At 38.3% G+C, this 25,617-nt stretch overlaps 1 protein-coding gene across 1 annotated transcript in view; it reads left to right on the forward strand.

Moving 5' to 3' along the window:
- Window positions 1-24,551, forward strand: part of LOC108665056 — a 30,444-nt gene extending 5,893 nt beyond the window's left edge. The window contains exons 2-5 of the mRNA XM_047885146.1: window positions 20,902-20,988; window positions 22,965-23,047; window positions 23,673-23,808; window positions 24,054-24,551. Coding sequence (XP_047741102.1) covers window positions 20,934-20,988; window positions 22,965-23,047; window positions 23,673-23,808; window positions 24,054-24,289 — 510 coding nt within the window. The 5' untranslated portion in view covers window positions 20,902-20,933 and the 3' untranslated portion in view covers window positions 24,290-24,551. The remainder of the gene's footprint in view (window positions 1-20,901; window positions 20,989-22,964; window positions 23,048-23,672; window positions 23,809-24,053) is intronic.
- Window positions 24,552-25,617: the final 1,066 nt, after the last annotated feature.

The raw sequence follows: 25,617 nt of genomic DNA on the forward strand, positions 1-25,617 counted from the left end.
TTCATGCCGCTTCTCTAACACTGAAACAGGTTTCAAAACGGAAACAGGTTTTCAGTTTAATCCAGATGTTAGAAGGGCTTATTTAAGTTAAAATGTTGCAGATTCAATCGACATGTAGGTTACTCAAACAGGTAGAGAAGTAGGTCGAAAACCCCACACCTGCCAACACCATAACCTACTGGTAGAATCACGCGACGAACGTTTGTTCACAAATCACCTCAGATGATTGAAGAATAACCGTTTATAAACATCCAAAGAGCATATTTATTTCCTAATTTTGAGTGATGCACTTCATTCTTAGAGTAAATTTATTTACCTTGCATCTCGATGCTTAGACGTGATTCTTTGTATAATAGTAAGGATGGCGTTTCACAGGCTACTAGTTTTTCAAGTCTTGACTCGTGAGACACTCATGCATGGCCCGGCTTCCGCAGCGCTTATCGTCCCGATAAACTCTCAAGGCTTGGCCGGGGTACGAAGAACAGGATTGTTGAATAACTTCCTTGGATTGCGACTTATGTGGGACAATATTTCAGCATTTAATATTTCAAAGCTAAATTTTTTAGAATATTTATGGCGAAAACGATTCAAATTTGTCAATGATGATGTTCATTGAGAAGAGTTATTTTCAGCTTGTATTTTCAGAAGGCATGGTCATTAAATACAATCGTGTTTAGAGTTGTACGTGTTTAGTTGCTTATATAAGAATTGTGCGTGTCCTTCTTTGCTTAAGAAGTTGTTCAGCTTATTATTGGTCTCAATTGCTCAAGATCTTTGCGACTTGTCATTGTTATGGATTTAGCCTTATTGCATTACTTAGCCTTATTTATTTGGCCTAAGTGAGAAAACAAAGATTATACCAGTTCTGGAAATGCGTTAATGATGTGTGATATTTAACCTAAAAGAACTATCCAGGAATGAGCTAATTTTGACTTCAACGTCGAAATTGAGACAATTCGAGCATAAGATGATTCAATATTGTATTTGAACAGAGTTAATGTAATCTCGCTAACAATTTTTTCGAGTTTTTCCTTCGTGTGTCGCAGGTTTTTCCTTCGCTTGCTCCAAAATGACGCTCACTGCTCAAAACGCTTGATCTGAAATATGAACATTCCCCTTAGTATCGAAGAATTTTTCGATTCCATTCCCATCTTTCAGGTTTGTATTGATTTCTACATTCCCCGTAGTAGTGAAGAAGTTTTTGATTCTATTCCCATCTTTCAGGTTTGTATTGATTTCAATAATAAATACTTGTAGCCAACTGGACACATGCACTGCAAGTGCAGCGGAACCACAGCTGTGGTAGGAGTCAACTCGGTATTATAGGAGAACGATGCTGAAGTTCATAACTGCTCTGCATTTATCTCATACATCCAGCTATTTTCATGCAGATCTATCTAAATCTGATTATAATTAGAGTGATTGCACCTGCTTCAAATTAAGTAGATTCCAAGCGTTTTTGTCTCTCATGATATTGAATATTGAAATTTGATCATAATTTGTTAAATTTGATTCCTTGATTTAACAATGCTTGACATATTTAATGTGGTATTTGAGAGGTATAACTTAATTAGTATAGTCCCATTTTCTCTGCTGATATTCACGTATCATTTTAAAGGGGCTCGAACTATTATGAAAAATTGGCATTCAATATGAATCATTGCGTTAGGTTAAAGTTTTGACAAATAATAATAAAAATATTAATCCGAGTCTGTGCAGCACATTATTCTCGAGTGAAAACTATTCACATTTTGTCTAGACTCTCCAATATATGCAATTTGTCAAAATTCAAAAAAGTCAAATTATTATATATTGACTCATTTTATTATGTTATTAAATTATTATCATATTATACCATATTATCAATATATAATGTTTGCGTGTGAGAGAGTATAACTTTTTTCCCTTCAATTTCAAATCTACTGCATTCTACTCTATCTACTGCAAAAAAGATGCAGTAGATAGAGTGCCTCATGCTCAGCGGGACGGCCGATTTCATCCGCGGCAAGTTCGGTGACGTTACATAAAGAATCTAGACATTCGGTTCTGTGTAAATTGTTTTAAGGAATGCATACATCAGTATGCATAGTCCCATTTCATTCAATTATCAAGCTGATTTCATACCTGAACGTCAGTTAATGGTCGTAAATTTGCATACAAATTTCATAACACCATTTTTGAGAATATTGTTCCATCCATCACTTGAATTAACCTTCAATTACTACAGCAAGACAGGAAAATAACTCATTGGACGAGCGACAATCGATGAAATTATTTGTAATATATTTGGTGAAGATTTATGATACGGTGCGCAGTTGAGAAGATGGCGCGTCGTCGGAGGAATTCTTGCGAGCTATGAATCGTGACTATTAATTTCCGACAGCGACGTGTAACGATAGGGATTAATGATCATCTAGAATTGTTAAATTTTGCATGCTATGAAATGTTATGAAACGAACCATTAATTTGTTCGACTTCAGAAATGTGTGAGTTCGAAGGCCAGCTCTACAATCTGAACGAAATGATCGGGTGCCTTCTCTGTACCACTGTCGGCGTCACGTACGGTGGTAAGTCTTGATATAATTAGATTGTATTGTTCTCAATCTTAACTACTGTTCAGCTTTCGATATACTAAATTATATTTAATCTCGTAAACTTATGAGCTGTCGGTGCGCTCTCACCAATTAACTTGACGGATCATTTGCTGAACACATCGGTCTTGAATGAGGAGAATGGGTTACACCCGATTATGTCGTATGGGTGATCGGATTCGTCTGCTACATTATACGATTCGTCTGTTGCATTAGTTATTCGTCCGTTGTGTCCGAAAGACACCTTTATGCACCTCCATAATTGAGAAGGATTCGTTAACTAATTTCGTGAAGGATAAGTAATACAGAACTTATCTTGAAACAGGGTCGTTATATGTGAGGGACACGATACAGGTAAAGCTAAGACGTCGACCGTTATGTCGGAGTAGCTCCAACAGTAGTTAAATTGCGTACTTGTCAGTTACTGTGAGGCCTTACTAAGGTTGCCAGCCCTTGTATAGGATCATGTCTTCCGCCCACTACTGAGGTCTTGATCGCGTGATCTATCACGTGATGTTTTCCAGACGCTGACTCGGGTCTTGTACTTTTCCATCAATATCTCTCATATCAAGTGAATATTACTTCTCAATTACGGTTGATCTAATCTTATAATATAATTATAATGAATATAAAGAGACGCCAGATTGACATCGGACACCTTTCCTCTTTCTAAAAGATCGTCCTTGATCGTTTGGACACAAAATCAGGAAAACATCTTATTCAGAACCTCCGGTCACACTAGTATCTCATACCTCATGTATGTAGGTCGTAAAAGTAATTGATTAATATATGAGGTTACAGTTCCTTCACTTAACAGTAAAAAAAAACAGAGTATGGCACTTTTAAAAGAAAATAACATGTCCATCTCCATTGCAATTTGAAAGAAATCCCAGCTGGGAATTTGGAAACACTTAGCTTATGGTAATTAACGCATACTATTGTTATTCGCATTAAAATGGCAAGCATGTAGTAAGGAGCCAAGGCTAATAAATTTGGAATGAACAAGAGAACTTAGTTGATCGGGCAAGAGTACTATCATCAACTCTAATGTAGACTAAGTGAATTTAGGTTGAAGATTGACGTTTGAACTACGCGTAGCTATGGCCTACCCGAGAATGGAGATAAGCAGCGCTTGTTTCACCCCCAACGAGTTTCAACGAGACAGTGAATTAAAGACACTACCTACGTCGAATAATGGGATCGTAACTGCTGACGCGCCTGGACCAATGAAGATTGGCTGCTCTTCCCGTGTTCAGTGAATTTCCTCTATACTCAGTCTATAGCAATCAATCTTAAGGGGAACGAATAATCTCAGAATGGTTAATATCAAAGTGATAAACTAGTGATGCCATTGACATTTCTACAAATCTGTTTCTTTGAGTGTATGCTATGTCGATTTGTACTGGTAAGTGCATGCATGGTTAACCCATGTTTATACACGTGCGATTGATGACCAGAGAATTAGTTGATTTATATTTTCAGGTTAACCCATGTGTAGCGGTAGAATGCTGGTAAACCCAGATGTATGAATAATTACAAAATTTCGGCTGCTATGGCAGCACACTTCCGCGCTTCATTTTTTGGGTTTTAACTTGCTGAGATTAAAATATAACCTAAGAATAAAGTACATAGTGAACCTATTCCACATCTCAAATAGTAGTTTCTCCTGATTCAAACCTCCCAGGAGTATTTGAATTATGTACTCCTAATTAGGTGCACTTCCTTTCAATTTGAACGCATATACAAGATGGTAGACGCCTGTCTCCTGCCTAGCGTTGGTCTTGCTTGCACTTCACCCACCGTGATGCCCTCACTCTCTCTTGGGCTATATATTCTTGCACATTCTCTAGAAAATTGGTCCACATAAAGTGTTCTTTAATGTCAGTAATTAAGTATAATCGTTAAGTAAAGAAAAGTAACTGATTTCCTTTGAAAAAGAGTATTAATGAAGTTACTGATGGGAAGGTGTCTAATTAATACTAAAAAGGGCGATGATGGCGAGCAATTGGAGATGAGTTTATTGTACGCCTCAAACGAAGAGGCCATGCTTGTACACGGAGCCTCTATAGTGGCAGCCAGTGTAACTTGAAAATATTTAGCGTCACTCATTACTAAATTATTGGTCTCGCGTATAGGCGCTGCTGGCCACGGAAGGACCCAGTAACTCTTTGCACGAGGCCAGGAGAATAATAATTAGTTGCGGTAAGCTTTTACAATTTGTAGTGGCCGCCATTACTGTCCCCGAGCATAAGAAGCTTGTACGCTATGAGCTTGTTTTGGGCATGCATCATGTCGCCGCAATGAAACAGCTACGTGTTGTGTGAAATTTTTGCGCCATTTAAATGAATTTCTAAGTACGAATATAATTGTATCAGTCAACATTACATCAATTTATAGACGTGAATCTGAAAAATATCAATGGAGTTGCCACATGCCGTATAAGTCGGAGCAATTCGGGCATCATTATTGCTTGTTTAAATTTTTAGGCATGTGTTCTCATTCTTATTGATGATGGCTATTCCTACGATATGATTACAAAATTTCGTCGTAATGACCACTTACAAACTACGAAATATTTCCGACTACCGAAAACTCTAGAAAATATGAGTAATAATTCAATGGCACTGTCACCGTAGCACCCAAGATATCATAACGCCAGCAACTAGCGAGGGTATTACTGCTGTGAAACGGTTTTATTACTTCTGCTGTAATAATGTTATTAAAACAGCCGTAACAGAGGTAAGTCAGCCAAAGCCTACCTCTATAGTAATCGAGGTATTGTAAACCGCAGTAACCAAGGTATTTTACCAGCAGTAACTGGGGTACTACAACTGCAGTAACAGAGTTACATCAGTAACCGTGATATTGCACCGCCCAAAGTCTTGTCTGTTTTCACAGACGATGATCTTCGTCGCGTCTTGGACGTCGCGCTGCCGCCGAGGGACACGTGCTGCGCTCAGGCAGCCAACGGATACTGTCTGGTAAAAGTTGATATAATTTCTTAATAAGAATCAGAAAATAGGTCCATGATNCAGTCAAGGCTTGGACGGGGTACGAAGAACAGGATTGTTGAATAGTTTACTTGGGTTGCGACTTACGTGGGACAATATTTCGGTATTCAATATTTCAATAGCTGCAATTTTTAGAATATTTATGGAGATTACGATTCAAATTTATCAATGATGTTCATTGTGAAGTGTTAATATATTCAGTTTGTATTTTTAGAAGGCATGGTCATTAAATACAATCGTGTTATGAGTGTTCCCTGAAATGAACCACAAAAGATCTGTTCGGGCTTATAAAAGAATTGTGCGTGCCTTTATTTGCCTTATAAGTCGTTCAGCTTATTCTTGTTCTCAATTACTCAAGATCTTTGCAACTTGTTATTGTTATGGATTTAGCCTTATTGCATTATTAGCCTTATTTATTTGGCCTAAGTGAGAAAACAAAGATTATACCAGTTCTGGAAATGCCGTAATGATATGTGATATTTAACCTAAAAGAACTATTCACGAATGAACTAATTTTGACTTCAGCGTCGAAATTGAAACAATTCTATTATAAGATCATTCAATATTGTATTTGAACTGAGATAATGTCATCTCGCTAACCATTTTCTCGACTTTTTCTGTCGTGTGACGCAAGTTTTTTTACTTCGCTTCCTCTAAAATGACGCTCACTGCTCATAACGCTTGATCAAAAATATGAAAATTCTCCATATTATATTGAAGAAGTTTTCGATGCCATTCCCATCTTTCAAGTTCGTATTTAATTCTATACTTAATAATTGCGGCTAACTGGACACATGCACTGCAAGCGCAGCAAAACCACAGCTGTGGTAGGAGTCAACTTGGTATTATAGGAGAACGATGCTGATGTTCATAACTGCTCAGCATTTATCTCATGCATCCAGAAATTTTCATGCAGATCTATTTAAATCTGATTATTATTAGAGTGATTGCACCTGCTTCAAATTAAGTCGGTTCTAATTGTTTTTTGCTTCTTATGACATTGAATATTGAAATTTAATCATAATTGTTAAATTTAAATCCCTGTTGTCATTTAGCATTGCTTGACATGGTTAATGTGGTATTTGAGTGTTAAAACTTAATTAGCATAGTGCCCTTTCTTCTGTTGATATTAACGCAACCTAAATGTTGCTAGCTTCTTTTTAAAAGTGCTCGAACTATTATGAAAAATTAGCATTTAATATGTATCATTGCGTTAGGTTCAAGTTTTGACTAATAATAACAATAATAATAATAATAATAACAGTAATATTACGAATCTCTTGTGCAGTGCATTTTTCTCGCGTGAAAACTATTCACATTTTTTCTAGACTTTTAAAAAATTATGTGATTTGTCAAAATTCAAAAAAGTCAAATTAGGATAAATTGACTTATATTATAATTTTAAATTAATAATATATTATACTATATCATCAATATATAATATTTGAGTGTGAGAGAGTATCCATTTGTTTCCTTCGAAAAGATTCAGTTTATAGAGTGCCTCATGCTGATTTCATACCTGAGCGTCAGTTAATGGTCGTAAATTTGCATACGAATTTCAAAGCGCCGTTTTTGAGCATATTGTTTCATCCATCATTTGAAGTAACCTTCAATAACTACAGAAGGAAAAACTACACGAAAAAAACTCATTAGACGAGCGACAATCGATAAAATTATATATAATATATTTGGTAAAGATTTATGCTATGGTGCGCAGTTGAGAATATGTCGCTGTGGTCGGTGGAATTCTTGCGAGCTATGAATCTTTATTAATTTCTGACAACGACCTGTAACGATGGGGCTTTATGATTTGTTTTAAAAATTTTCATTTTATTAATGTCAAGCCTTGTTTCACTGAATTAAATTTTACGTTACTGTCCAAGGCCACATCGAGGCCTCCGTCGTTGCCCGTCATATCTCAGCAGTGTGCTGGTAAGTCTTTCACTCCACCGAGGACGAAAATGTAGAAAATTTCGTGACAAATCTAAACTAAGAAATGCAAATACATCTCCTAAATTTGTCATTTAAATCATTTCTAACATTTAAATAATATAAGATGAAAGAACCCCCGTGTAAGAGTCTTTCAGTTTTACATCAATGAAAGACTTTCGACGTCATACGCTGCAAAATTTCTTCTTGTCGGTACGTGTCACACCCTACAGTGATTTTCTGAGTGAGTTCTAAAAATTACTATTTTATTCAATCCTAAATAGGATTTGACATTGTGAATCAAAATCATAGAAAGTATTATATATTATTCTTTCTCATTAGACAAATGCATATGCAATGAAATTGATTTTAAAGTCTACGGTTTAAGCTCGTGAAATTAAACTATCTTGTGGCCCAATGGCAAGTCGCTCGTTGTAGCTCTCATCCATACACCGACCAAATCATACATACGCCATGGTAAATCTGCCATGGTTGATTTAATTATTTCAATCATAGCTCGATTTTGCTTTAATGATGTCATGCTTGTGACTCTAAAACCTGGGCAGGTTAATATTCTCGAATGTTCTCGGCATTTTAGTGATGCGATTATGAGCAGATTTGTTCACATGGCATTCTTGTAAACGATATTTTTTTTGCTGTAAGTAACTTATGATTTGCAATAAGTTAGCATACAATCTCCTGATCCAGCGCTTTGCTGACTCAGACCAATTTTCCTTAAGCCGTTCATGTAAAATGTAAATGATTCGGAATCGGAGAGTTAAAATTTTTAATTTCAGTCAAACAAGAGGTCAAATGTTATTTTCCAGCCATCACTATTTCAGAAGAATATGTCATCTTCATATTATTTATGAAATAAAAATGCGGATTAAGCTCTATGGAGGAAGCTGTGACGTCAATCAGAATAGCAGATTACAATAGATCAACTTGTACGCCGGTATATCGTGGCCAGACCTGCAGAAGAGAAATTGAACGGCCTCACGCTTCCACCAGAGCTTCTGTGTCGAAATAAATATTTTTGAAAGAAATGAATTATGGTTCAAGATACTTGAATGTGATTCATATGAGCATTAGAAATGATGAGCGACACTCCAGTTCTTATGCACTATGCATATAAAATATCTGATTTAAGCTAGAAATGACTCTTTGCTCCATGCACATTAATTTAATGATGCAAATATATGTCCAAATTTACGGTATTCAAGCGACGGCTGAGCAACCGATTATTAAAGCGAGCTATTTGTAGGAATGATTAATAAATTTAATTAATTTTATTCGTTTGTTCATGCTGGCGCGATGCCTCATTATTGTAATGGACACAGTTTTTATGGTGATTTATTTCGAGAGCAGTTTTCATGATATTTCCTCATCTGGATATTAAGGAACTGACTTAATGATGCTCGTTAAACCTGCTATGCTAATGGTGCTCATCTAATAATCATGTTGATATCGACTCTATGTTATGAATATTATAAAGGTCCGAAAATTCATTGGAAGAGAGCTTCGACTCTCGTGGAATTTTTAGAAGAAATTGCCCTGGATTATCCGACCAGGCAGCCGCAGACAGCAGTGACAGGCGGGCAGTCGGCGCAGGCAGCGGGCACGAGTGACAGACCAAGTCTTATTTAAACAAACTTGCTGCTTTCAGTACGCACATGTGCGCGTCTAAAGCTAATATTGGGCGTGGCACTCAAGATATTATTCCTTTCAGAAAGCAAATGAATTCGAGTTTCCATAAATAGTTAGTAATGGCCGCGATCGTAAACACTTAAGAAGGCAAAGCTGATTTATCAAAAGAAATGAACGAGGAAAAACGACAATAATCAAAGAAGTGAAGAACCGAGTCAACAAACGATTTAATAAAAATAAGAACCTAAATCATGCTGTCTCTGCTATCTGACCGAGCTCGAATCTCAGTCGAGACATTAAAGTTATCATTAGAGACCCGTTAACCAAACTAAATGGACACAAAAGCTCCTCGGTGCGTCAGGAAGACTAACGTGTCCATGTTGCTCTCCTCGAGGCTGCGTGCTGGCGAATGGGTCGCTGGTGGCGGCGGGGGCGACGTTACCCTACGCCTTGTACGCCGACTTCTTCAACGTGTGTCAGCTCAACGGACGCATCCGGCGTAAGATAATATTATTAAATATTATGTTTTATTTGAATTATTTCATTAATAAATTTCTAACTGAATATCTCACCCCTATCAAAATTTTTAGTTGGTGCCCTAACAAAATTCGGGGTATGCTTCAGCCTCTGCCCCAGAGTTGCTATGTTCGCGTTAGAGTTATTCTGGGTCAGTTTGCCAACTGATCGCAATCAGCGACTAGTACGTCAGAACCTCCTGGCCGACTTTATGGTCTCCCGAGAGTAGGGCAAGAGTTGGCAGAATCCCCTCAGTCCCCTCACCAGGCTCTGGTAGCTGTCTGATTCGGGGACCGGCATGTAGACCAAAAAGCGGACATAGAGAAGCTGATTTACGTTCGGTCCGAGTCCTAGGCAGTTCCTAATTCAGGGTCGCCACCAACTAAAAATTTTGATCGGTGGCGACCCTGAATTAGGAACCGCCTAGTATTCGGACCGAACGTAAATCAACTTCTCTATGTCCGCTTTTTGGTCTACATGCCGGTCCCCGAATCAGGCAACTACCAGAGCCTGGTGAGGGGACTGAGGGGATTCTGCCAACTCTTGCCCTACTCTCAGGAGACTATAAAGTCGGCAAGGAGGTTCTGACTAGTCGCTGATTGCGATCAGTTGGCCAACTGACCCAGAATAACTCTAACGCGAACATAGCAATTCTGGGGCAGAGGCTGAATCATACCCGGAATTTTGTTAGGGACGCATTAATTCTTTATGTGTACGATTTACTATTTACTTAATTATTAAAGATGAGTTGAGTTCTTATAGTGCTACAAACAAGGTCTTACCATACAACGGCTTCCTACTACTCTCTTTTAGCGCAGTAGTAATCAGCCTTAGTTCAATTCCAAGTTTAATTAAAAGTTCTTAACAAAATCGATTGAAAATATCAGCTGACTGACTAGCGTTGAGTTAAACCTCCCAATACGGGCTAAGGGTACGCACACAGTGAAAGCAGGTTTGCCCGCGCGGGCAACCTGCTCCAACCTGCCACAAGAATGAACATAGGATAATAATGTAAGTGTTCACAGTGACAACCTGTACGAATAGGCTTCTGTATTCTATGGTTTCAGGCGCCAGCCTGAGCAGGTAACCAGCACGCTGGCAACCTGCTTCCACTGTGTGCGTACCCTAACAGGTAATCTTATTTAGTGTACCTTTAATGATCATCTAGAATTGTTAAATTTTGCATGCTATGAAATGTTATGAAACGAACCAAGATCGTTTGGACACAAAATCAGGAAAACATCTTATTCAGAACCTCCGGTCAAAATAGTATCTCATACCTCATGTATGTAGGTCGTAAAAGTAATTGATTAATATATGAGGTTACAGTTCCTTCACTTAACAGTAAAAAAAAACAGAGTATGGCACTTTTAAAAGAAAATAACATGTCCATCTCCATTGCAATTTGAAAGAAATCCCAGCTGGGAATTTGGAAACACTTAGCTTATGGTAATTAACGCATACTATTGTTATTCGCATTAAAATGGCAAGCATGTAGTAAGGAGCCAAGGCTAATAAATTTGGAATGAACAAGAGAACTTAGTTGATCGGGCAAGAGTACTATCATCAACTCTAATGTAGACTAAGTGAATTTAGATTGAAGATTGACGTTAGAACTACGCGTAGCTATGGCCTACCCGAGAATGGAGATAAGCAGCGCTCGTTTCACCCCCAACGAGTTTCAACGAGACAGTGAATTAAAGAGACTACCTACGTCGAATAATGGGATACGTAACTGCTGACGCGCCTGGACCAATGAAGATTGTCTGCTCTTCCCGTGTTCAATGAATTTCCTCTATACTCAGTCTATAGCAATCAATCTTAAGGGGAACGAATAATCTCAGAATGGTTAATATCAAGTGATAAACTAGTGATGCCATTGACATTTCTACAAATCTGGGTCTTTGAGTGCATGCTATATCGTTTTGTACTGGTAAGTGCATGGTTAACCCATGTGTAGCGGTAGAATGCTGGTAAACCCAGATGTATGAATAATTACAAAATTGTGGCTGCTTTGGCAGCACACTTCGCGCTTCATTTTTTTTTGGGTTTTAAATTGCTGAGATTAATATATAATATAACCTAAGAATAAAGTACATTGTGAACCTATTCCACAGCTCAACAAAGAAATTTCTCCTGATTCAAACCTCCCAAGAGTGCTCGAATTATGTACTCCCAATTAGGCGCATTTCCTTTCAATTTGAACGTATATACAAGATGGTAGACGCCTGTCTTCTGCCTAGCGTAGTTCTTGCTTGCACTTCTTCACCGTGATGCCCTCACTATCTCTTGGGCTTCATATTCTTGCACATTCTCCAGAAAATTGGTCCACATATAGTGTTCTTTAATGTCAGTAATTAAGTAAAAATCATTAAGTAAAGAAAAGTAACTGATTTCCTTTAAAAAAGAGTACTAATGAAGTTACTGATGGGAAGGTGTTAAATTAATTCTAAAAAGGGCCATGATGGCGAGGAATTAAAGATGAGTTTATTGTACGTCTCAAACGGAGGGGCCATGCTTGTACACGAGGCCTCTATAGTGGCAGCCAGTGTAACTTGCAAATATTTAGCGTCACTCATTACTAAATTATTGGTCTCGCGTATAGGCGCTACTGGCCTCGTAAGGACCCAGTAACTCTTTGCACGAGGCCAGTAGAATAATAATTAGTTGCGGTAAGCATTTACAATTTGTAGTGGCCGCCATTACTGTCCCCGAGCATAAGAAGCTTGTACGCTATGAGCTTGTTTTGGGCATGCATCATGTCGCCGCAATGAAACAGCTACGTGTTGCGTGGAATTTTTGCGCATTTAAATAAATTTCTAAGTACGAGTATAATTTTATCAGTCAACATTACATAAATTTATAGACGTGAATCTGAAAAATATCAATGGAGTTGCCACATGCTGTATAAGTCGGAGCAATTCGGGGCATCATTGTTGTTTGTTTAAAATTTTTGGCATATGTTCTCATTCTTATTGATGATGGCTATCCCTACGATATGATTACAAAATTTCGTCGTAATGACCACATACAAACTACGAAATATTTCCGACTACCGAAAACCCTAGAAAATATGAGTAATAATTCAATGGCACTGTCACCGTAGCACCCGAGATATCATAACGCCAGCAACTAGCGAGGGTATTACTGCTGTGAAATGGTTTTATTACTTCTGCTGTAACAATGTTATTAAAACAGCCTTAACAGAGGTAAGTCAGCCAAAGCCTACCTCTATAGTAACCGAGGTATCGTAAACCGCAGTAACCAAGGTATTTTACCAGCAGTAACTGGGGTATTACAACTGCAGTAACCGAGTTACATCAGTAACCATGATATTGCCGGGGCCTGCCAGGAGTCTATATTGCCAAGGTATTTTACCAGCAGTAACTAGGGTATTACAACTGCAGTAACAGAGTTACATCAGTAACAGAGTTACATCAGTAACAGAGTTACATCAGTAACATAGTTACATCCGTAACCGCGTTACATCAGTAACCGTGGTATTGCTCTGCCCAAAGTCTTGTCTGTTTTCACAGACGATGATCTTCGTCGCGTCTTGGACGTCGCGCTGCCGTCGAAGGACACGTGCTGCGCTCAGGCAGCCGACGGATACTGTCTGGTAAAAGTTGGTATAATTTCTTGATAAAAATCAGAAATAGGTTCATGATTTAATTCATGCTCATTGTTTAATTGCTTTGATTGAGTGCAAGTTAGGTTAATTTCAATTTCTAAATTTAACCATGCAAAATGGTAGGATTTCATTTAAGTTACACATTAGTACTGAGTTATATTTTTTATAAATACAGGTGGAGGAATGCGCTGACACCTACATCGGCTTCTGCGAGGCGAAGACTCGGTGCGAGGCGCGAGGTCTGCAGCTGGCATCGAAGGAACTGTACTACAACTACAGCCTCATCACACTGCTTGCTCCTGGTGAGTTGACGGCCTGGTAGTTAGGTTAGGGTGGCCAGCATACTGATAAAAATTCTGAGACTAGTGATGAAAAATCGAGACAATTCTCCATGGATTTGAAGTTCTGATAAAAAGTACATCTTAGGTTCAACGTTGAGATTGAAATCCCAATTTAGCTGGATATAACGTAATCAATTCTATATATTAGATACTGAACATCAAAGGATTGTTAGATATTGAATCTATTAATCTCGTTCGTTCTTAGCCCGAACTTACTACTGGATGAACATTCATCGAGGGGCAGACATGGTGTGGCGTTGGATGCCGAGCATAGAGCCCGTGGGGAGCATAATCGCGACTTCTGGAACTGAAGACTGTGCTGAGCTGCGTGTCGGAAGCACACATAACTTCTACCGCGTTTCGTGTGCCGCAAATGACGAACCGTGTGCCCTTTGTTACGATCCTGCCACAACCTTGCCGCCGTGCTGAGCATGAGAGAGAGAACCCATGCAGCTTTGTAAGCAGTTCCTTGCAAAGGTAGACTCACTTCGAACAATGTCGGTAATTGTGCCGTATCTTATAATGGAATATGATGGAGCTTCGAGCAACCATGCAGCGTTACAACTCATTTATTCCCATAACATAACACGAATAATAGTTGCACCAATAGCAGACGCTCAATGTAGTGCCTGGCCCGTAGAGTGGCTTATTTGGGCGGAAAGTATACAGATTCAATCGACATGTAGGTTACTCAAACAGGTAGAGAAGTAGGTCAAAAAGCTCGCTCCTGCCGACACCATAACCTACTGGTAGAATCACACGACGCACGTTTGATCACTAATCACTTTAGACAATGAAGGAATAATCGTTTATAAACATATCATATATAATTCCTAATTTTGCGTGATGCACTTTTTTCTTAGAGTAAATTTACTTCCCTTGAATCTCAATGCTTGGACGTGAATCATTTTATCATTGTAAAGTCGAGTTTTACAGTTTATTCAAGTTTTCAAGTCTTGACTCGTGAGACACTCATGGCCCGGCCTTCGCAGCGCCTATCGTCCCGATAAACTCTCAAGGCTTGGACGGGGTACGAAGAACTGGATTGTTGAATAACTTCCTTGGGTTGCGACTTACGTGGGACAATATTTCGGTATTCAATATTTCAATAGCTGCAATTTTTAGAATATTTATGGAGATTACGATTCAAATTTATCAATGATGTTCATTGTGAAGAGTTAATATATTCAGTTTGTATTTTTAGAAGACATGGTCATTAAATACAATCGTGTTTGGAGTGTCCCTGAAATGAACCGCAAAAGATCTGTTCGGGCTTATATGAGAATTGTGCGTGCCTTTATTCGCCTACAAAGTTGATCAGCTTATTCTTTTTCTCAATTGCTCAAGATCTTTGCGACTTGTTATTGTTATGGATTTAGCCTTATTGCATTACTTAGCCTTATTTATTTATAGCCTAAGTGAGAAAACAAAGATCATGCCAGTTCTGGGAATGTGTTAATGATATGCGATATTCAACCTAAAAGAACTATCCACGAATGAATTCATTTTAACTTCAGCATCGAAATTGAGACAATTCGATTAGTTATGAGATCATACAATATTGTATTTGAGCAGAGTTATTGCCCTCTCGTTAACCTTTTTAGCGCATTTTCTCATCTATGGAAATTATGCACTATTGCGCTCGCCATGTCCGTATGTCTGTCTGTCCGTCCGTCCGTCAGTCCGTCCGTCCGTGACCTCAAGTTTCCGTCGACGAGAAAATGCGCTCTCTGTCACTCACTGAAGTGAGTACTGAGTTATATTTTTTATTGAGTTTCTACATCATGTGACGCAGGTATTTTACTTCGCTTCCTCCAAAAATGACGCTCAGTGCTCATAATGTTTCATCGAAAATATGAAAATTCCCCATAGTATATTGAAGAAGTTTTCGATGCCATTCCCATCTTTGAAGTTTGTATTGAATTTTATAATAAATAATTTGATTAACTGGACACATGCGCTGCAAGTGATGATGTTTGCAGCAGAAGTAGGTAGGAGTCAACTCGGTGTTGTAGAACGATGCTGATGTTCATAGCTGCTCTGCATTTATCTTATACATCCAACAATTTTCATGCCGATCTATCTAAATCTGATTATTATTAGAGTGATTGCACCTGCTTCAAATTAAGTCGGTCCAAGAGTTTTTGCTTCTCATGACATTGAATATTGAAATTTTTCATAATTGTTAAATTTAAATCCCTGTTGTCATTTAACAATACTTGACATATTTAATGTGGTACTTGAGAGGTAAAACTTAATTAGCATAGTCCCATTTCTTCTGTTGATATTAACGTAACCTAAATGTTTCTAGCTTCATTTTAAAGTGGCTCGAACTATTATTAATTAGCATTTAATATGTATCATTGCGTTAGGTTCAAGTTTTGACAGATAATAGTAATAATAACAGTAATATTACGAGTCTCTTGTGCAGTGCATTTTTCTCGCGTGAAAACTATTCACATTTTCTCTAGACTTTTAAAGATATGTGATTTGTCAAAATTCAAAAAAGTCAAATTATGATACATTGACTTATATAATAATATTAAATTATTAAAATATTATACTATATTATCAATATATAATATTTGAGTGTGAGGGAGTATCCATTTTCCCCTTCAAAAAAGATGCAGTATACAGGGTATCCCAAAAAAAGATACTTAACTTTTAATGGCTGTAACTCGAAAAGTAATAGAGTTAAAAAATTTTGGAAGGTCAGGATTTGTTTCCTATGTTTTTCTGCATCTCTCCACCAAAAATCAGACAGATCAATATAGCCATAAGCGTTTGATAGAACTTGCAGTGACATGTGCTAAAATCGTGCTTGCGCAAAGTTTTAGTAAGATCATTTTGCATACTCATTACGTTGTCTTGACATGTTTTCTTTTCGCTGTTTGATTTTTAGCGCATTTTCTCATTTATAAAATAATGCACTATTGTGCTCGCCATGTCCGTCTGTCCGTCCGTCTGTCTGTCCGTCTGTCGTCCGTCCGTGACTTCATGTTTTCTTTGAATCTTTGGTGAGACACAATCATGACAATCTTTGGTGAGACACAATCATGGCAATCTTTGGTGAGAGAGAATTTCAAAACCAAAGATTGTCTCTCACCAAAGATTGCCATGTTTTTGTCTCACCAAAGATACAAAAAAATGTAACTCAGTACTCACTGCAGTGAGTGACAGAGAGCGCATTTTCTCGTCGACGAAAACATGAAGTCACGGACGGGCAGAAGGACAGACGGACATAGCGAGCACAATAGTGCATTTTTTCATAAATGAGAAAATGCGCTAAAACATAAAACAACGAAAAGAAGACATGTCAAGACATCGTAATGATTATGCAAAATGATCTTACTAAAACTTTGCGCAAGCACGATTTTAGCACATGTCACTGAAAGTTCTATCAAACGCTTATGGCTACATCGATCTGTTTAATTTTTGGTGGCGAGATGGAGAAAAACATAGGGAACAAATTCTGACCTTTCAAAATTTTTAACTCTATTACTTTTCGAGTTACAGCCATTCAAAGTATGGTATCAGTTTTTTTTAGACACCCTGTATAGAGTGCCTCATGCAGTGGGACGGCCGATTCTATCCGCGGCAAGTTTGGTGACGTTACAAAGAGAATATAGGCATTCGTTTCTGTGCAAATTGTTTTCAGAAGTGTACGCATCAGAATACATTCAATTCATTTCAATTCAATTTACATCAGTATACATTTATCATGAGCATACATCAGTTATGCGTCTTGCTCACAGTCATCACATACGAGTATGATGTGTGGTGTAATAATTTACATCAGTTGGACATCGTTCACGAAACATACGTCAGTATAAGTTCTCCCAATGCTACGGCAGTCAATTATCAAGCTGATTTCATACCTGAACGTCAGTTAATGGTCGTAAATTAGCATACGAATTTCAAAGCGCCGTTTTTGAGCATATTGTTTCATCCATCACTTGAACTAACCTTCAAAAACTACAGAAGAAAAAAACTACACGAAAAAAAACTCGTTAGACGAGCGACAATCGATGAAATTATATATAATATATTTGGTAGAGATTTATGATATGGTGCGCAGTTGAGAATATGTCGCTGTAGTCGGTGGAATTCTTGCGAGCTATGAATCTTTATTAATTTCTGACAACGACCTGTAACGATGGGGCTTTATGATTTGTTTTAAAAACATTTACATTTTATTAATGTTAAGCCTTGTTTCACTGAATTAAATTTTACGTTACTGTCCAAGGCCACATCGAGGCCTCCGTCGTTGCCCGTCATATCTCAGCAGTGTGCTGGTAAGTCTTTCACTCCACCGAGGACGAAAATGTAGAAAATTTCGTGACAAATCTAAACTAAGAAATGCAAATACATCTCCTAAATTTGTCATTTAAATCATTTCTAACATTTAAATAATATAAGATGAAAGAACCCCCGTGTAAGAGTCTTTCAGTTTTACATCAATGAAAGACTTTCGACGTCATACGCTGCAAAATTTCTTCTTGTCGGTACGTGTCACACCCTACAGTGATTTTCTGAGTGAGTTCTAAAAATTACTATTTTATTCAATCCTAAATAGGATTTGACATTGTGAATCAAAATCATAGAAAGTATTATATATTATTCTTTCTCATTAGACAAATGCATATGCAATGAAATTGATTTTAAAGTCTACGGTTTAAGCTCGTGAAATTAAACTATCTTGTGGCCCAATGGCAAGTCGCTCGTTGTAGCTCTCATCCATACACCGACCAAATCATACATACGCCATGGTAAATCTGCCATGACTGATTTAATTATTTCAATCATAGCTCGGTTTTGCTTTAATGATGTCATGCTTGTCACTCTAAAACATGGGCAGGTTAATATTCTCGAATGTTCTCGGCATTTTAGTGATGCGATTATGAGCAGATTTTGTTCACATGACATTCTTGTAAACGATATTTTTTTTTGCTGTAAGTAACTTATGATTTGCTATAAGTTAGCATACAATCTCCTGCTCCAGCGCTTTGCTGACTCAGACCAATTTTCCTTAAGCCGTTCATGTAAATGATTCGGTATCGGAGAGTTAAAATTTTTAATTTCAATCAAACAAGAGGTCAAATGTTATTTTCCAGCCATCACTATTTTAGAAGAATATGTCATCTTCATATTATTTATGAGATAAATTGTGGATTAAGTTCTAAGGAGCAAGCTTTGACGTCAATCAGAATAGCAGATTACAATAGACCAACTTGCACGCCGGTATATCGTGGCCAGACCTGCAGAAGAGGAATTGAACGGCCTCCCGCTTCCACCAGAGCTTCCGTGTCGAAATAAATAATTTTGTAAGAAATGAATTATGGTTTAAAATACTTGAGTGTCAGATTCATACGAGCATTAGAAATGAAGAGCGACACACCAGCTCTTTATGCACTACGCATATAAAATATCTGATTTAAGCTAAAAATTACTCTTTGCTCTATGCATATTAATTTAATGATGCAGATTTGTGTCCAGATTTACGGCATTCAAGCGAAGGCTGAACAATCGTTTATTAATGCTAAATATTTATCAGGAGTGATTTATTAATTTTATTATATTTATTCGTTTGTTCCCGCTGGTGCGATGCCCCATCCATTTAATGGGCATGGTATTTATCGTGATTTATTTCGAGCAGTTTTCATCGTGTTTCTTCTACTGATTATTAAAGAACTGACTTAATGATTCTCGTCAGATCTGCTGTGTGCTCATCTAATAGTCATGTTAATATCGACTTTATGTTATGAATATTATAAAGGTCCGAAAATTCATTGGAAGAGAGCTTCGACTCTCGTGGAATTTTTTAGAAGAAAGTGCCCTAGATTATCCGACCAGGCAGCGGCAGACAGCAGTGACAGGCGGGCAGTCGGCGCGGGCAGCGGGCACGAGTGACAGACCAAGTCTTATTTAAACAAACTTACAGTCTTCAGCGCGTACAAGTGCGCGTCTAATATATTGTAAGAAGATTTAGTTACGGTGTCTGACGTTGCGATTTTTTATTCAAAGCTAATATCGGGCGTGGCACTTAATAAATTATCCCTATCATAAAGCAAATGAACTCGAGTCGCCATAAATGGTTAGTAATGGCCGCGATCGTAAAGACTTAAGAAGGCAAAACTGATTTATCAAAGGAAATGAATAAGGGAAGACGCCAATAATTGAATCGAGGAAAGAGCCAAGTCAACAAACGAATTGATAAAAATAAGAACCTAAATCATGCTGTCTCTGCTATCTGACCGAGCTCGAATCTCAGTCGAGACAATCGGTGCGTCAGGAAGACTAACGTGTCCATGTTGCTCTCCTCGAGGCTGCGTGCTGGCGAACGGGTCGCTGGCGGCGGCGGGGGCGACGTTACCCAGCGCTCAGTACGCCGACCTGCGAGACGTGTGTCAGCTCAACGGGCACCTCCTGCTCCAGCGTAAGCTAATATTATTAAATATTATGTTTTATTTATATCATACCATCATTAAATTTCTATCTGAGCATCTCACGTATTCTTTATGTGCACGATTTACACGTTACCCAGCGCTCAGTACGCCGACCTGCGCGACGTTTGTCAGCTCAACGGGCACCTCCTGCTCCAGCGTGAGCTAACATTGCTGACATATACTGTATTATTTATTCTGGTGTGTATTTATTATTTTATGCGGCGTTATTAAGTGAAGTGTATATATCTACATTTAGCAATCAAGTTAACTGATCACACATCCATTGTTAAAGTCTATCCATTGCCAATATATACTGCAATATTCACTCTATTGTTTGTGTATTACTGCATCATCTACTCCTGGGCTGCCAAATTAACGATACTGACATTTTGGGCATAAATATATGCATTGTACAGCTTTCGCAGCGCGCTAACCGATCATTTTCAAAGTTATTTTGAGTTATCAAGTATAAAGGCTGTTAACGACTGGTTAGGAGCTTCTTACCAAGCTCAGTATTTCCAACAAAAATACTTTTATTACAATTTAATTTGTGAACTTTACATTTATTGAAATCTCGTAGCAGCCCCAATTTTTATTGTTTGTTTAATTTTTTCATGGCAAACCAACTAGAGTTGATTTAAAGTTAAACCAACCAGAAGCGCCGCTGCCATACTTCAAGTTTTAAAATCACAATTATTAATAACTATTCATTAAAAATTTTTCTGATTATTAAAAATTTTTTAAATGATCAAATTAGATGAAATATTTTATTTATTTGTCCGAGTTCAGAACTGTGCGAGTTTGAAGGCAAACTCTACAATATGAACGAGCGAATCGGATGTCTCCAGTGCACCGACATCGGCGTCACCTACGGCGGTAAGTTTTGTCATATTTCATATATACTGTTAATTAACAATCATATAAACTGTTGAGCTGTCGATGCACTCAAAACCAACATTGTAAGAGTGAAATGTCAATGCGCACTACCTTAAGTACAAATCAGAGGTGCTATATGCCCAACGTAAGTACAAAGTAAGGGTGTAGGGTCGGACTTCTGTTTAAGAGACGAGGGCAAAAGCAGCCTTTAGTTTAGAATGCGGATGCAGGGTGAAAGTTGAGATCAAAGTACAGGTTCAGTCAAGATCAACAGGTTCGGTTAAGAAAGTTAAGATCAGTCTTGAGTTCAAAGTACTATTGAAGGGTCAGACATGTGTGCCAAGTACGAGGTTTACCTTCAGTTCAAAGTGCGTGTATATGGTCAGACATGGGATCGGAGTACAAGTGCAAAATCAGGTTCCAGCCCAAAGTAGAGGTGCAAAATCCGCCTTGAGTTCAAAGTGCAGCTAGATGCACAGTAAGCCTTCTGTTCAAAGTACGAGTGCAAGAAAATCTTTTAGTACAAATTACGGCTGCAGGATAAGCTTTCAGTTCAAAGTGCGGGTGAAGAATAATCTTCGAGTTCAAGGTACGAGTGATGGTTCAGACGTGAGTGCTACGTACATGAGCAGGATAAGCTTTCAATTCAAAGTATTGTTGCAGAGTTCAAAGTACGAGTGTTGGTCTGTCTTCAGTTCAGAGTACGGGCGCATATTTAGAATTAAGTACAAAGCGCGGTAAAGGGGCTGACTCAAGTACAAAGTACGGGAACTGATACAGACTTGAGGACAAACTACGGGTCCATGGTCATGATTAGGTACATAGTACGTGAGCAAGCTCAAAATTAGGTACAAAGTACACTCTCTCGGTCATTGGACATGGCCATGGCTCAATATCTTCGTTATCGCACAAGTTTAAAGTCCGATTGTCTGTTGATGGATGAGAGTGAAAGCTTTTGATAAGTTGTAATCTCGTTCCAATTAACTTCGTTCGTTACGTCGAGACACAAGCTAAGTCCGATCTCCCAGACAGTACTATCGTAATTTTTTCTTGCTACTTGAAGCTGGGGTTAAACCTGTTAGTCGCCTGCCACTCGCGAGCAAAGTGCAACGGAAGTCCAAAGTACGTTCGTTCACGTCTAAGTCCAAAGTGCGCGTCTGGTGTCACTGATAGCCTTCTTTCTGCTTTCTTCTCATTCGCTTGCTTCCGGAATCTGTTCCTTTGAGCACTAATTATTAAAAAAAATAAAAGCCCCCAAGATCTAATTTAACTTGAAATTTTTGAACTAATGCTTAGCAGCTCAAAGTCTGGCCATTTGACTTTTGATTTACCTGCCTCAAAAGTCAGACTAAAAAATTCATTTTACCTTTTTCAAGTGATTTTGTGTGTCTACTCTACACAAGCTTCTGCTCAAAAATACTGAAGTCAGGATTAGTGAGGAGTTAACTTCTATTTGCATCATCCGGGGTAGTGAGGATGTCTGAGATGCAGATTAAAACTCGCATCCCATTCTGGGCGTCTGTTATGATTCAAATAATATGGCAAAATCACACGCCAACGCAATAAACCGGATATGCCATGTGATGAGCAGTATCAGAGAAGTTTTGTTTCATGTCAGCATTATGCAGAAGTGAAAGGTGATTGTCTGGTTAATTTACAATGCCGATTAAATGTTCAAAAGCGGGTCGCTTCAAGCCCAAATTCATGGATATCTGTAAGATATTTCTGCAGTTACAGACAGTGTGCTTTCCCTCTGAGTTGCAATGAGTTCTATCATATTCGGCGATATGGCCAGTGGTTGGACATCGAATCTACATTTCGATCACAAGCCACGACTTTATATAGTTGGCGAACCTTCATGAATTTTTAACCTGGTGGTGCTATTCTAGTTTAGTTTTGTTTCGTGCTATTGTAACACCAGTAACATTGTATTGTTTTGTAATACTTTGAGCTGTTATGCGTCGTCGTTTTCTCAGACCAGGACCGGCGGCGCGTCGCGGACGTCGCGCTGCCACCGAAAGACACTTGCTGTGCTCAGGCTGCCAACGGATACTGCCTGGTAATTGTTACTGCACCTTATAACTTTCATTTTAGTGGTAACTTGACTGATGCTTATTCATTCTTGACGTTCTGTTTGATCGATCGAGTGACTTTTAAATTATTCCATTCTATTAAGTAATTAGATTGCGTACGATATTCTATGAGTGAAGTGGCGTGACCATTCACTATCCAAGATCAGAATGCTGTAAGTATTTGGTATACTAAAGAATTTGCCATAATTATTGAGGTGGCGGAAGCCGTGTGATAGACCGAGTGGCGTAATGATTTCCTGCGTACGATATAAAAACGCCTTCACGAACAGACTAGACGAAGCTATGTAGGAGCATATGTTCAGTCTTAAAGTGCCTAGCAACTTACGGACCAACTTACGATCTCTTAACTTTTTTTGAAAGTATGGGCCCAGGCAATAAGTCTAGCAGCTATCTCAGTCAATCGTTTGTTATGGAAAGATCGGGTTCCAAAGGCCGCATCCCTTGTGAATCAAGTCACGAAAAATTCAAGAATCGGCAACAGGCCATGATCCTATTTCTTCAATGCCGACACTTCTATTCAATTCTATTCTATAAACTAGTGCAAATGAAGCGTTTTCTGCTCTATTAATACTGTTTTTTTTGTTAATACAGGTGGCGGAATGCGATGCTACCGATATCGGCTTCTGTGAGGCAAAGACTCGGTGTGAGGCGCGAGGTCTGCCTATGGCTTCCCAGGAACTGTACAACAACTACAGCCTCATCGGCGACCCGACTCTGCTTGGCACCAGTGAGTTGACAATTCCAGTTAGAATTGCACTTACAATATTTATAACATTAGAAGACAGTGATTAAAAAGATAAATTGAAACTCAATGATAGAGCTCAGCCGCATCATTATATAATCAATCTAATCTTTCATGTTGCAACGGAACTTTCACGTTGGTATCATTTATTAAGTAAATCAAATGGGTGGCGTATACAGCTCAACCACTGATCGTTTTATATGCAATCTTATGTTCTCGTTTATTCTCAGACCAAATTTACTTCTGGGCTAACATACATCGTGGCGAAGACTTGGTGTGGCGCTGGATGCCGAGCATGGACCCGATGGGCGACGTGTTTTTTGTTAATGCGTTGAGACCTGACCATGACTGTGCAGAGATGCGCGTCGAAAACAACACGATGAACTTCTACAGCATATCGTGTTTCGAAAATGATGAAGAGTGTGCGCTTTGTTACGATCCTCAAACCAATCTGCCTGCGTGCTAGGAGTGAAGTCGAAAACCATGCAGTGAGCCGTCAACACTTCCTCAATATTACTCAAGAGTAGTTGACACTGTTGTAATATTATCGGCACTGGTCACAGAACGCACTTAAGGGTTTCAACCGGCGATCGTGGGTTAATTTTGCACCAATTTGTCTGTGTTTATTCACTAATCTGTCGGGCAGTGAATGCTCTCAAATAAAAGTGTTAAAAATATGCAAATGTCTCATTTTTAAATTTCTCACGGGAGCTATGGATGAAGCTCAATATTATATCACACCAATTTGACTAAATGCTCCTCTAAACATTTGTCATCACAATATTTATTACGAACTGAATCAACTACATTAGCTTCAACTCTGAAGGCAAATACAGCGATGGAGTTCACAAATAAAACTGAATAAACTGAGTAAATTTCACTCGAAGTAGCCATGTTTAAACTAAATTCGTTACCAATTTGTGGTGTACAGCGATTTATGGCTGATTTCGTCGTTGGTAATGAGGCCACTTTGAATGCAGTGGGCTGCGAGTGCAATGTCAAAATCTATGAAAATTTGTCTCGTTGCTGCTCGTTGATATGATTTTGGTGATAGGGCTAGTAAACGCTGCATTTAAAGAATTATTTGTTTTATATTATACTCTCCCCGTGACAAATAGACGTCTGATATTAACTTTTAAACAACTTTTCCAATAGCATCGTGGGGAATAACACTAACGATATGTTCCTCCAGAACATATCACTTTAGTTTAGAATACAATAATTTTGTAAGCACCAAAAGATTATGCAAAACGTTGGTAAATCTTGTGAAGGCCAATATAAGTTCTATTACTGGAATTTGGTATTTTTTATTGAAGAATGAAGTGTTGGAATTTATTATAAAACAGAGGTAAATGTTTACAGGTATGGGTTATCTATACAATGAGTCACACTGGGGTTAGTGGAGTTTCAACTCCATTTAACTGATAAGCATAAGGCTAAATTTACTCGATATATAACCTCTATTAATACTCAGCTGGAAGTAATGTTTATTCAACCGAAGTTTCAACCGTGGTCGAGAGCGGACGCTCGTGTTTTGCGGTCCCAGATTTTCAACTTTTAACTTTTACTGTGCCATTTTCGGAACTCTTTATGCATTTTTTTTATGTTCCGTGTCAGTGATTGACTGAATTTTCAGTGAAGTCAGTAAAAGAGAGTACGAATAGAAAAAAGAAGCCTATAGTAAAAGTGTTTCCATCTGAAATAACGCGATCTAGAGTCAGCGAGGGTCGTCAAGCGAGGGCAACGAGCACTGCCCCGCCAGCGTAGAACAATAGAGCCCTTGTTTTATAGCCA

Source organism: Hyalella azteca, unplaced genomic scaffold (assembly GCF_000764305.2).
Source record: "Hyalella azteca isolate HAZT.00-mixed unplaced genomic scaffold, Hazt_2.0.2 contig17082, whole genome shotgun sequence".
NCBI classification, from domain to species: domain Eukaryota; kingdom Metazoa; phylum Arthropoda; class Malacostraca; order Amphipoda; family Hyalellidae; genus Hyalella; species Hyalella azteca.